The sequence below is a fragment of the Crotalus tigris genome, unplaced genomic scaffold (genome assembly GCF_016545835.1).
Source record: "Crotalus tigris isolate CLP2741 ecotype Arizona unplaced genomic scaffold, ASM1654583v1 scf7180000023635.1308423, whole genome shotgun sequence".
Lineage (NCBI taxonomy): Eukaryota > Metazoa > Chordata > Lepidosauria > Squamata > Viperidae > Crotalus > Crotalus tigris.
The window spans coordinates 43507-58557 of NW_024100092.1; the positions used below are offsets into that span (position 1 = coordinate 43507).

Here is a 15051-nt window from a genome sequence, read left to right on the forward strand (position 1 = left end):
ATTCTACTAAAATGACAGGTGTGCAAGTATATATGCATTTATGCGTGTATGTGTGTATGTATGGATATGTATGTATTACTGCAGACTCTTTCTAGAGTAATGTGAGAAGGAAGGAAGGAAGGAAGGAAGGAAGGAAGGAAGGAAGGAAGGAAGGAAGGAAGGAAGGAAGAAAGGAAGGAGAAAGAAAGACTGTATTTAGCAATATGAGTCATGGTGGTGTAGTGGTTAGAATACAATACTGCAGGCTATTCTGCTGACTGCTGGCTGCCAGCAGTTTGGCAATTCGATTCTCACCGGCTCAAGGTTGACTCAGCCTTCCATCCTTCCAAGGTCGGTAAAATGAGGACCCAGATTGTTGGGGACAATAGGCTGACTCTGTAAAACTGCTTAGAGAGGGCTGTAAAGCACTGTGGAGCAGTATATAAGTCTAAGTGCTATTGCTATTGCTAATAACAGCAATGTAACTATAGGTTTATTCCTGTTCACTCTTTCCAGAAATTGAAAAGTTCCAGAGTTCTGATGAGAAAAAGGAGGATGAAGAGAAAAAATATCTTGATGTCATCAGCAATAAAAATATAAAGCTGTCAGAAAGAGTATTGATTCCCGTCAAACAATATCCAAAGGTATTGTAATAACTACATAATATATGATATATTGTATTTTCTTGATAAGTGGTTATAGTTATTGTTATAAACTGATATCATGCTCTAAATGCTTCATCAAGAATTGAAATGTTTTTGCTCCTCTTGGTTGTTTTGAGTTAAATGGGCGATCTTTTTTTTTTCAAACTGGGTTTTGGAGAAAACATGTTGGATGGAGATGAGCACAGGGAACTGTGGGTTTATTTTGCATAAAGACTATCTCAAATTTCATATTTGTAACAACCCATTTAAAGGATCAGGCAACAGCTGATGAACAAAGCTTGTACCTCAGATTTATTTTCTTATTTATTAAACAAATTTATATAGTTATCCAGGTCACACATAGGTGACTCAGATGTCTTACAAAATTTACAGAACCTGAAGGTCAAGAGTAGATAAATGGATGATCAAACTAATCTCCTAAAAGCCAGCATCCAACCTGATTCAAATCCATGGGGTATCTTAGCATTGGTTTCATTCGCACCACTTTGTAAGAATAGCAGACGTCCTTTTAAGCAGAGTTCTTTTAATTTCCAATAAACTGGAGGAGGAGTCAGTCCCATTTGTCATGAATGCAGAATATGTTAGGTGAAGGATGTCTGCTAAGTCATTTACCCCTTGATAGCAGTGTGCAATTTTGCCATTTTAATGAGGAGTGTTATGATGTGGTTTTTGTAGTTTTAGATGTTTGGGACTGGAGTTTTTAAACCTTTCAGGGACCTCAGATTCTCTAACTGTGGCAGGCAGAATTACAATAATGGGAATGTTAGTTGGCAGAGTTTTGATTGATCTGAACGTTTCATATATTTCTGAATTCTAGCTGAAGCAACATTAAATCAAGGGAATATACCTAGAACAAAATGAGACCAGCATCTTCTTAATCCCCAAGGATAAATTCACCTTTGATTGGCATAAAGTATACTGTCCATTTTTTTCCCCTGAGGAGTGTGGCAAAATAGTTATTGTTTTGTAACTGATAACCGTTGAGAGTATGATGGGTCAGGTCTAGTCCAAGAATGACATAGAAAAATCCAGCCAAAGTTCAGTTCTTCATTTGCTTACATCATCTAGACCAGGGGTGTCAAACTTGCAACATCACGTGACGTGTCGCGACGTATCGTGACTTTTTTTCCATTGCCAGCAATGGGGTGGGTGCGGTTTCGCTATGATGCATCCGGCCCGTGGGCCGGCAGTTTGACACCCCTGATCTAGACACAACCTATAATATCCTACTTAATGCATATGCCAGAGAGCCAGTTTGACCTGGTTAAGGCACCAGGGTATCAAAGCACCAAGGTAAAAAAGCAGGAGACTGTGAGTTCTAGTCCTGACTTAGCCATGAAAGCCAGTTGGATGACCTTGGGCCACTCTTGCTGTCTTTCATCCCACCCCACCTAACAGGATTGTTGAGAGGTAAACAGGAGGAGGAAGGAGTGTTGGATATGCTTTGAGTTATTTTCAAAAATAATAAAGGCTACAGATAAATATATAAATAAAAATCCCACTATGCAGATTTGTGTAGCAAAGAACAGGGAGTTAGAGGTTTTGTATTTTTTTACATAAAGAAAAATTGCTCCCCCTGTATGATCTTATATTTTTTTACAAAAATATTTGTTCTACAGCAGTAATCAAACCAAAATAGCAAACACACCATTCATTTCTAGTGTAATTTATCCTGCTGATTATTGACAGATGGTATATACCCTATTATTAGTCTAGATTACACTCTCCATTTTTCTTTTTCTTTTTTTTAATCAACTCTAGCAATACATTTCAATGAGTAAAAAAAGAGAGAGAAAGGTGCATTGATTTCAATCTGTCATTTGTTTCCTGAATTCTGAATGTACTATGGTAAAAGAATAATAATCAAAAGTGCATGATTAGAGAACTGCTTGTTAATGCCTTATTAGGCTGTTTCTTTAGTCCTCCACTGACTATATGAACAGCAGAGTTGTGCAGAGTCACATCACTCTCCTATCTGTTGGTTTAGCCATTGCAGCAAAATTAGGAATTACAGGTAGTCCTCGACTTACCACAGTTCATTTAATGACCAAAGTTACAACGGCACTGAAAAGAGTGACTTATGACTGTTTTTCACACTTACAACTGTTGCAGCATCCCCACACTCACTCAAAATTCTGAAGTTTGACAACTGGTTCATATTTATGATGGTCAGTGTCCCAGGATCATGTGATAAGCTTTTGTGATCTTCTGACAAGCAAAGTCCATGGGAAAGCTAGATTCATTTAACAACCATGTTACTAACTTAACAATGGCAATGATTCACTTAACAACAGTGGCAAGAAAAGTTGTAAAATGGGGCAAACTCACTTAACAAATGTTTCATTTAGCAACATAAACTTTGGGCTCAATTGTGGTCATAAATCGAGGACTACCTGTATTGACCTTTTGGAGCTGTGGACCCCTTTGAGTATCTGGAGAAAGCTATGGACTCCTTCTTATCCAAAATGTGTTTAAATGCATAAAATAAAATACATAGATATAGACTGCATTGCAAAGGAATCAATTATACTCAGACATAAAATATTAAAAGATATATACCGTAGAAATTTATGCATTTCCTTATTAGCCCATTAACTCAATAACAAAACAGGCTACCGTATATGCCGGCGTACAAGGTGACCCGGCGTATAAGACGACCCCCATCTTTGTCGCCGAGTCGCATTCCTAGAACATCGTCTTATATGCCAGAAACTACCAGTATTTCCAGTGTATAAGACGACTCGGCATATAAGATGACCCCCGTCTTTGGCGCCGATTTTAACGCTTGCGGAAGTCGCCTTATACGCCGGCATATACGGTAATTTTCAGTTAGAGGTTGTGAAAATAAAATTGTATTTTTTTTTCTCCCTTGAAATTCACAGACTCCCTGAAATCCATCTGCGGACCCCCGAGGGATCCATGGACCCCAAGTTAAGAGCCCCTAGCATAGACTAAGAAAATATCTAGAAATGAAGAATCAAAATGTTCAGATTTGAGCAAGGGAAAGTAGCTGAGATAAGAGACAGAAGGAAGGTTTGATGTCCACCTTTTAAGATAGACCAGTTCAAGAAACAGACCCCAGAAGAAATACTAAAACTCTACAGAATTGATGAGAGAGCCAGTTTGGTGTAGTAGTGAATCTTGAAAGACTGATGGCATTCTTCCATTCCCCCCCCCTTACTAGTTTCCACAAATCAATCAAGATCAGTGTTTTCATCAGAAGGAGGCTACAAAGGAAGGACTGAGAATAAGGGTGAATAAATATAATCGATTCCTTCACACTTGAGTCTGGCTTTTAAGCAAGCAAGAAAGGGTAGTATGCAGTACAGCAACCTGCCCAGCAAATTCCTCCTCAGGAGATTTTTTTTAGGAGAAGAGAGACATGGGAGAGAAATTGACCCAGTAGAGACAATGAATGGCTCAGAAATAGTTTATGGGGCAGATTGATATTGGCTATGGAAAAATGGGTTAAAAGTTTGTCTGTTGGTATACCTGGCAGTGCCTTTTCCTTTGGCTTGCCTATGTGAATCTGAAAGTGGGGACCTTGCTGCAGACTCACTTGGAGAGCTATAATCTTTCTCCATTTCTCAGTTTCCAATTTTTAGCTCAATGCACAGTTACAATAACCTGTGAGCCACCAGGCAGGAATAGTATAAACAATGTGGTCTGGGGCTTGTTATCTGTTTCAAATGAGCAGTTGACCCAGGGTCATTGATCGGCTGCAAGAATGCTTGCTGTTTACAAGTAGAAGGATGCTATTACCAAGGCATGTGTGTTTAGCAAAAAAAAGCTGTACATAATGATCAGGTGTCCCTACAACTCAGAGAAAATTCTAGTACCAGTACAGGTAGTCCTCGACTTATGACCTCAATTGAGCCCAAAACCTCTGTTGCTAAGTGAGACATTTGTTAAGTGAGTTTTGCTCCATTGTACGGCCTTTCTTGACACAGCTGTTAAGTGAGTGACTGCTGTTGTTAAGTTAGTAAGACAGTTGTTAAATGAATCTGGCTTCCCCATTGACTTTGCTTGACAGAAGGTCGCAAAAGCTGATCACATGACCTTGAGAAAACACAACCTTTCTAGATATGAGCCAGTTGCTAAACATCTGAATTTTGATCACATGAGCGTGGGGATGCTGCAACCGTCGTAAGTGTGAAAAACAGTCATAAGTCACTTTTCTCTGTGCCGTTCTAACTTCAAACAGCCACTAAAGGAACTGTTGTAAGTTGAGAACTACTTGTACATACATCCCACAATGCTTCTTTGATACAACCTGCAGTTTACCAAATATCCCTAAAGTTTTTTAACATCTTTCTTTCCTGAGATTAGTTCATATTTTGCTAACTGCCACTACTATTCTCCAATTCTCCAAGGTCATCACTGTGGTTCTTGGTCCCAGATAGCAATTAACTATATCTACCTCAGCTATCTCTGCAGAGCAGAGTAAGAAATTATTGTTGAATTTGCAAAATTCACACCCCAAAGTTGGGGTAGTATAAAAGTAATCTTTTCACTCTCTAGAAAGGTATATTTTTTGTACTTTTTGGTGGATACCAAAATAGTTTAAACATGAAAGATAGACTAGGGATATTTTATTGCTAAAGTAGGAATTGGGATATTTGCCATCACTGATGCTGGCTCCAGTTTTTTTTGGTTTCTAAAGAGGATAATTGTGGTGGTCCATCGAGAGATATCTTGCTGTTAGAGATATCTTGTAAGATCTTCCTTGTGTGGCTTTTTGTTTTTGAGTAGTGCTTGATAAAGAGAGGCTAAATGAAAAAAAAATATTTTTCAACTAAATGAATTAATCTGCTCGTATACTGTATGCTGTGTTTCAATTAACTATTATTTACATAAATGGGCTTTTAAATTAACTAGACATGCAAAATGCAGATTAGCTAATACTTTTGTTCATTTGAGCTGCAATACAAAATTAGCTGTAATTATATATTGGCTGGGAGAAAAAGAAATGGATCCTGTATTGGGCAAACTCTGCAGTTCAATTAATCAGCTGAATGTAATGCTTCGTTTAATTTGAAAATTATAATCACAACCATAAAAAATATACATGGTTGGATCTTTTTATACAATTTATTATTCCAAAATGTATATAAATATTAACCTCATTTGTCTGAATTTATCATTATTTTGATATGTGAGAAATATTCTGAAGACACTCAACTGAATTGGAAGAATAATTTTGACAAACTACAATGAACTTTGACTACTAACCAGTATATTTAGGAGTATAGTCAAATAAAGACACTGAATCAGACACTATGAATAGATAGAACAGAGTCCTGGTCATACAGAAGAAGCAACATATTCACTGCCTGGGAATTTCTTTAAAATGGAAAAGATGAATGACATCCAAGAATTCCTTGTAAACAGAGCAGGTTAGGAATGTGTGGCACAGGGACTCCACAAAGCTGTCTCCACACAGGCATAAAAGCTAAAGAAGGGGGACATTTTTATAATACCCCACCACAGAGGATAATGGGTCCAACTTGGCCATGTTGAAGACCCTGGCAACATTTTAGAATTATAATGGAGGAAAGACAGAACGAAGGCAGATACCATTTGAAAAAAAAATCCTTGGATTATGGGATTGGACTCTAAATTTATGCTGGTTTGCAAATAAGCATCCCAAATGATGATGATGGTGATGATGATGATGATATTATCTATTCAGTCATGTCTGATTTGTGGAGATTCTATGGGCCACATCTCTCCACATCTTCTGATCTTTTTCTATGCTCTGGCTGGTGTCAGCTTTGATGGCCTGGTTTCCTTTTATACCTAACTCTTCCCAACATAATTGCTTTCTCCAGTGAATCCCCCTGCATGACATGGCCAAATTAAGTGAGACATCATTTTGTGATTTTGCCTTCAAGTGACATGTCTGCTTAGTGTCCCAGATACTATACTTAAGAGGACTCCTAGCGTTTTCAAAACCTAATGGGCAAAGATTCTTCTAAAAGAAGAATTTTAGTTACCTGGAGAGTAAAAATTGCTATTAGCTCTTATTAGCCAAGTTGATTTTAAAATGGTCTCTGAAAATGAGTGGGATTGGACCTGTAGGGGGGCGGGGTGGGGTGTTAAAAATCATTTTAACCAGAAATTTATGGGATAGTATTAGGCTCTGATTCCTAGTGGTCTGTAGTTATAAGCTAGCATTCTTGATGCAAAGCTAGCTCCTATAACCTTGGATTGAACACCTTCTAGAGTGTTAAACTTTGTGAAACTATAAATCTGAATACCATAAGTAAACGTTAGCAAGAAACATCTTGTAAGTTTAGGAAATAAAATGTACTCTAAGGAATATATTTCAAAACAGCAGAGGAGCTACATTAAACAAACCTAGCCCAGTAAGACAAATATGTTCTCCAAGATAAGCTTTGAATTGTACCCCAAGATATTAATAAATATGTATCTGCTCTATTCGGCTCCCATTAATTTGCCATATTTGTCCCACCTTCAATTGAGCAATAGTTCCTTCCAATCACCACTATTGTATTATTTCTAAATAACAATAAATGATAGTAATGTCATTTTATTTTATTTTATGCTTACTTTATATTTAAATATGTATGTGTTTTTATATATATCTGAAACACTATTATATGTATATTCTGTTTTCTGGCACTAAAACTGTTGTAAAGTTTGTTTCAAATGCATAACTCTTAAATTCAAAGAGCAGACTTGAATGGACCACTAAGTCTTTTTCTGCCATCAGTTTTCTACATATCTATGTTTCTGTAATTCTTGGTACCAGACTATCTACTAAAGATGAATTATATACAGGAATAATGGACATTGAGACAAATTAGAACAGAATAGAGCTGGAAAGGACCTTGGAGGTCTTCTAGTCCAGCCCCCTGCTCAAGCAGGAGAACCTATAACATCTCAGATAAGTGACTATTTAGTCTCTTCTTAAAAATCTCCAGTGTTGGAGCACCCACGATTTCTGGAGGAAAGCTGTTCCACTGGTCAATTGTCCTCACTGTCAGGAAGTTTCTCCTTAATTCCAGGTTGCTTCTCTCTTTGGTCAGTTTCCATCCATTGTTTCTTTTCCTGCCCTCTGGTGCTTTGGAGAATAATTTGACCTCCTCTTCTTTGTGGCAGCCCCTCAAATACTGGAATACTGCTATCATGTCACCCCTGTTTCTTTTTTTCTTTAGACTAGCCAAATTACATGGGGTTTGTTGGAAGACATTTTTTAAAAATATTTAATATCTGCATGTTGTAGTTGTTACAAATCTTTGAATGTGTAAGAACTTGGTTGTATTGTTAAAATACAGAAAAAAGAAAGTAGGAGGGTTGGGAGAGGCCTTATTAGTATCCTTGCAACCTATTTATCCTTCTTAGCCCATGATATGATTTGAATTGAACCTGCAATTTTTTGCCCTTTTCTTATTGAGGGGACGTCATCCCGTAATGAAGTTGTTGCTGTTGTTATACAAAAAAAAAAAATGTGAAACCACAGTTGCCTGTTCTTTACCTAGCATTGGCTTTCATGCACATTGAGTTCTTCCGAAGAACAAAATTAGAATGTCATAATGAATTGGCATAGTATATGTGTTGATCTAAGTAGTGCAGCCTTTTGCAATTGTCAAATGGAAATTTTGTCAATAAACAGATTTTCTAAGTGCCATCCAAGGTTTTTTTTTTGGCATAGCATCCAGTGTGCTAATAACCACTGGGACCACCTTTGTCAGTTTCTGCCATAATCTTTCAGCTTTGATTCTCGATACTTCATGAGCTTCTCCAGATTTTTGTCTTCTATTATCTTCAATTATCCACACTTTCTTTTTTTCAATCACACTTAAATCTGATCTATTATAAGCCAAGACTTCCTTTAGGCCGAATCTGATTATTATAGCTGTGCCCAAGTTCACCTAGTTGGTTTCATGGCTAAGGTAGGACTGGAACTCATGATCTTCCTGAACCACTACACCAAAACTGGTCTGAAGAATTATTAGAGAAGGGAAAATTAGAAACAAACATAGGAAAAAAAGGGAAAGAACAAAGGAAAGAATTAAAAAAAAAATCATTCAGCCTATTTTAAAAAAATCATTTAAAGTTTGCCACAAGGAATTAGATTGACCAGCCTCTATTCTGTTGGTTGGAAACCTATTTCATAAACAGAAAATAAACACACCCTAATAATTCAAAACTGTAAATCTGGGCAGGCATTCTGTCTCCAGCTTTCAGAAGGAATCCTCATCCCTGTCTCCATGCTTGGTAAATCCATAATTCTTCATATAGTGATAATTTCCAAGGTTTTGGTCTGTAATTCAAAAGTAGTCTCATACTTTTACTCCATATTGATTTTTGTCAGAAATAATCATACCTAGCATGATTGTTTCAAAGATTGACATTGTGCTGGAGATTATGTTTTGGAATGTCACTTCATTTTATTTGATTAAAGTATCCAGGGCTATAGAAATCATTATGCAGTGAGCGCATGAGATCTAGTCAAATAAAACACAGCGGTTTCAGACTGTCCTGTGGCCTTCGGAGATGATGTGAGATAATTGCAAAGTGACTAGAATTGAGTAGGAGCCACAGCACAGTTTCACGTACCTTTCAGTGCTTGTGCTTGCTATAAAAAGACAGTCGCTATGCCTGGGAAAAAAAATGCTATATTTAGATTTTATTTCTCACACCAGCAAGAGGAGAGGGCAAAAAAAGTAATTGACTTTCAATTACTGGAAGTAGTTTGCCAGGGGCCCTCCAATCACAATACTTTTGTGGAGATATAGATAACTAGTACTTTTAGCATTTGCAAAGATTTTATTTTTTAAAAAATAATTATTTCAATTATCTGATTTTACCTCCACAGGAGGGACAATTATTCCTAAAAATTGTTACATAATCCTGTCTAAAACTGCAAACTTATGAATATGCTTTAGATTCTAAAAAAAAAAAAAACTAACTCAAACTAGTTTCAAATCCTGTGCTACTATTTGTTTGCCAATGACAGATTTCCTGATATTACCCTACTCATATCTAACAATAATCTATAAATAGTCCGAATCGTTAACATCCAGTGTGGATTGCATTGAAATTTGATTATAATATATATATATATATATAAGCACAGTCCTTCTTTCAACAGAGAGAGGTCCAAGTCATTATTCTCCTGAAGCTCTTTTGCAAAGCATAAAACAAGGCCTCCTTGTTTTTAAGAGTGGAACAAAGCAAAAACAGTGGCTTTCCTTCTAAATTAACTCCTTTCTCTTGGGTCTTCATTGATAGTTATACATAGTGGAGAGCATTGTGAGGAACAATTTTTAATCGATCACATTTGTTTTCAGCGCAACTAGTATCTTCATGAGCCTGACTTCTGGGAAGTCATATATTTGCAGAAAGTTGGTCACTTCTACATTCCAGCTAGCAGGAAATGAACAAATCACCTGTCAGGAAAGAAACTGGAAATAAAAAACAAACAGGAAACAAACAACTCTAGACAACTCACCTTTCACTATATATAGCCTTTTGCAACAAACTAAGAAGGATACCTGCTTTAATAATGCATAGCCATTGTTGTTGCATTTATTTATTTATAATGCTGTTCCAGCCTGAGACTTATAACCTCAAAATACCTATTTAGTCAAATAAGGAAATTCCTGCCACTAACATGTAGCATACATGTATGTTTGTGGCTTATTATCACAAGTAGGGTAAGAGAGGATATATTAATTTAGGATTAATTTCGAGCAAATGTGAAATGTAAAAGACCTAAAACAGTTCCTACTGCATTGCATGACTTTTAAAAAATAGTATTGTAGCATCTGAAACTCACACTGAAACATTAACAAGAGTTAGGCAAAAGTGGTGTCTGTTCACACTCTTTACAGCCTGACTGAAGATTATATAGATTAACTAATTTCTCTCTGAAATGATTTTCCCCTAAAGGTTTAGAGAAATCAAATAGGATTTGTTGCTTTTAAATAGAAACTAGAAAAATAACCATCAGTCCTTAGAATCATTTAATTAAAAGAAGGCTCTAAAACAATGTAACAATTGAGTTGCTTAAATACACATATATAGCAAGATGTACTTTATCACAGCTGACTTGGGTCAGAATCTTCCTTATCTACACAAAGTATATATATGTGTGTGTATGTGTGTGTGTTAAGACAAGTACAAGTCAATGGTCTTACATGTAAGTGCTGGGAATATCTTCACAACCTTAAGCATCTAGCTTATTACTTCTTTATAGGATTTATTAAGATAAATGTGCCTAGGGCCTACAAGGGTATTAAAGTGGTTCTGATCTTATGGGATATTGTTGAGAACACATCTTGATCTCTTTAGTTTCAGTTGTAATGTCTCAAGAAAAAGTGATCACCCGATCTCTTGGCATCATTTTTGCTTGCACAGCATGTAGGCCATTGAGTTGTCCATCTAGTGAGGTCCAGGTGCAGAGTTGTTTTTGAGGCTGTTGGATAAGAGTATTTACTGTAAACATTGAATTTTCTTGGTAGAACTTTTGCTCAATTTTGTATAACAAAATTTTCCCATTGACCAAGAAGTAATCTAGATATGACTTCAGATTATGTGTGAGACTAAAATTGAATACGAATGAATGAATATAAGTAAAATAGGGCTTTGTTTTGAGCTAAAAATAATATGTGAGATAACCCATCTTTTTCAAACTGAGTGGGACTAAGTCAAAAAATTGTATGTATGTAAGTATGTATGTATGTATACATATATATAAACACAATTCAAACAATAATTAAAAATTCTCTTAATCATCTTGTAAACATTGCAAAATAGTAGGCTAGAATGGTAGGATATTTAATAGTAGGATATAAATATATACCTCTGGAAATATTAGGATGTTTGAAAACTAAATATTGTTTATGGCTTTAGGATATCCATCTGTTTTTATTATATTTCAAAATGATAATTTTGAATAGGTAAGAATTGTCCAAAGAGGCTGACATACTAAAGAATAATCTAGGAATCTGTTCTTCATATTCTTTTCTGCAGTAATTTGAAGGTCAAACAGAATTCTTAGCTGAATAAGATAAAAATAAATGTTAAATGATTTTTCTATTTATTGTATCACTAATTTTAAATTTAAATGACTTTTTGGCTATCTTGAATGTTTGCCAGAGCAGAAAAGCAGAGTATAAATCAAATAAGTATAATTAATTGATTAATTAGATATTTTTTCCAAAAATACTATTTGTGCTAGAGTAAATTATGCTAGAGTTTGTTGAATTATTCTAGTCTGTAGATGATAATAGCATATTTTATGCTGTTTCATGTTGGCAGCACCTGGTAGAATTAGTTGAAGATGGAATGCCAGGAATATATCTCTTTAAATTAGATAATGTGAAGAAATTTTATTAAAAACCTTCCAGTGATTCATGACATTTTAGAGAAACAAAACTCTAAAAATACCCAAAGAGGTACTTCATATCATTTGAACTGCCTGCGATAAGTGAGCAACATTGAATAGGGTCAAACTTGTTGACAGACTAGGATAAAAATGATCAAGAAACTGCCCTATTTCAAAAAGATATAATCTGCAACATTTCTAATAAACAGCTTCAAGGGTTTTGATGCAAACAACCTTTACAGGTAGAACATGGAAAATTACCCATCATATCTACAGACCCCTGGACATAAACTGTTTCAATTCCTCCCCTCAGGATACTGCTGTATGGTAGAACATTGCATGTCAAAACAACTAGACACAAAGAGATTTTTTTTTCCCCTGTGCCATCATTCTGCTGAACATCTAATTCCCACAGCACTGTCTTAAGTATGCCTATTTACCCATGTAGTAGGGCTGTCTTACTATTATCCTTCTCTTATCCTTTTCTGTTACCTTCTGCTATTGGTATCTTATGATTATCACTTTGTTGTTTGGATTTTATGATTTATTATTGTATCTTATGATTTATGATTTAACACTTCATTGCTTGTATGTACACCGAGAGCTTATGCACCGGAGATTCTATTCTATTCTATTCTATTCTATTCTATTCTATTCTATTCTATTCTACACATACAGAAGGTAATTGTTCTGAAAGTAGAGAAGTGGCCAAAACATCAAACATTATACAAATTTAAGAAGCATAGATCTTGCAGTGGATCTCATGGAGGAGATTTTTTGTTTTTGTTTTTTTGCTGGATAATAACTTTATTTCATTTGGTTTGATAAACCACTTATAGAGTTTAGAATCTCCCCCTCTCCCCCCCCCAAAAAAAAAACAATTCAGTATGATTTTCTTTGGGTTTCTTATAATAAAAATGCTCAAGAGGAAGAAAACATTGAAGAGCCACTAAACTATAGGAATATTTTCAGGATTTTTTTTAGGAGAAATAAATTATATTCTCCACTAAGTAATGACCATTAATAACAAAACAAGTAACAGTGGGGAATTGGACAGTTTTACACTTCTCTACATTTTGGGATGTAAGTTTCAACAAAACTGTCTATAAAAATTCATTACAGATTTCCTCCTCACACAGATATCTACCATAGTGAAACATGTATCAAATGTAATCCCCATCATTTCTGCTGTCTTTTGGAAGGTTCATATGACAGAGTTTTAAAGAAATTGCAGACTAATGAATTGATTCAGAACAAACTTGTGCTTTAAAAATGTGTTGGCAAAGTGTAACTGACAGATTCACCCATGCCTAGTTCGGTAATCATAATAATTGCCCTGAATTTGTTGAAGAACAGTTCCAAGATGCCTCTGTTGATTTACAACCATAAAAAGGTCAGTTGGAGCTCTTGTCAAACTTCCTTTACATTTCTTGCTTTGCTGAAGTACATTATTCAGGAATGCAAATTAAAAAAAAAAGTCTCTATTGAATCACTTGAACCCTTTGCAGGTTTTTCCTGTTGCTTTTTTCTTCATTGGTCTTAATTCTCTCTAAAGCTTTAAGCAGGCCATTGTTCTACTGACCTAATGCTTCAATTTACTTCCAAAACAGATTTGAACATTAAGCATTCATTTCTTAGAAAATCTTAAACAATCAGACAAGGACTGATGAAGAAAAAGCCCACAGAATTCCTGAAGAATTATATAAAAAAACCAAAATTGCTACTATGCAACAGTCCACTGAGACTGGCTAAGAAAATTGATCAAATGTGCAGCACATGGTATGCAATCAACCAGACCATTGCACTTATCTTTGCCCGTATGGCTGAATGCATACCACTCATATGACTAGAGCTGTCAGAGCATTGGCTCTGGAAGAAAGAGATGCTGATCTCATTTTCAGACAAAAAACCAAATAAGTATAACAGCTCTCCCCAAATGTATTTCTCCTCTCTCATGATGCTTTTGAAGGTCACAAACATTCAACCGTATACCACATAACAGAAACTATGTTTACTTTCAGTGATGAGATATAATTCAGCAGAGAGACATTGAACATTAGAAGAAATTCTTGATCTCATTGAGGGTGGGCATTCCATTAGACCTTGAAAAATCATCAGATAGATAGATAGATAGATAGATAGATAGATAGATAGATAGATAGATAGATAGATAGATAGATAGACAGAGAGGCAGACAGAGAGGCAGGCAGGCAGATGAAAGAGATAATAGAATTGACATTCTTAAGCATCTTTGTTAAGAAAGAAAAAAGAAAGAAAGAAAGAAACAGAAATAAAGAAAGAGAGAGAGAGAGAGAGAAAGAAACAGAAAGAAAGAGTCAGAGGAATAATTTGGGGTTCCAACTCAAGCTGGGCTAGTGAAAGAATAAATAACAATGAAATCCAGACAGCTGTGAGGAAAGAAGAAATATTTATTCCTAAAAGCAAAGAGTTTGCCTTCGGGGGCAGCTGCGGACACAGTTATATAGAGGAGGTTGTCCTGGGTGTGGAAGTGTCCATGTACTGATTGTAGGGTGACACTTGAGGGGCGTTTGTGTATGTGTATATGGGTATGTAGGTATGTATTGTGAACATGCAGTTCTGCCAGGAGACCTAATTTAATTAACTCTATTTGTGTTTACAGACCTTACCCTTTAATATGTAACTTATTTGGGGATTTGAGGAATTTTGAGTTAAAAGATCTCCCCCTTTGCTATTTTAACTTGATTAATTTAGTTGCAGCTTGACTGTCAATTATCTAGTGGAGACTCTGATTCACAGCCCATTCTGGATTGTTTTAAGAGAAGATGGAAACAGTATAAAGAATAAAATATTTTGAGAGAGAGAGAGAGAGAGAGAGAGAGAGAGAGAGAGAGAGAGAGAGAGAGAGAGAGAGAGAGAGAGAGAGAGAGAGAGAAAGGAAGGAAAGAAAGAAAGAAAGAAAGAAAGAAAGAAAGAAAGAAAGAAAGAAAGAAAGAAAGAAAGAAAGAAAGAAAGTAAGTCTAAAGATATCCAATGAGCTTCATGGTTGAACTGAAAAATGAAGCCTGA

General features: G+C 35.7%; 1 protein-coding gene across 1 annotated transcript in view; it reads left to right on the top strand.

Annotated features, from left to right (window-relative positions):
* Positions 1-495: 495 nt before the first annotated feature.
* The window catches only part of KHDRBS2 (KH RNA binding domain containing, signal transduction associated 2), a gene marked incomplete at its 5' end in the record, with an annotated part of 306097 nt that continues 291541 nt past the window's right edge, over positions 496-15051 (top strand). Inside the window, one exon of the mRNA XM_039320274.1 lies at positions 496-623. Coding sequence (XP_039176208.1) covers positions 496-623 — 128 coding nt within the window. The remainder of the gene's footprint in view (positions 624-15051) is intronic.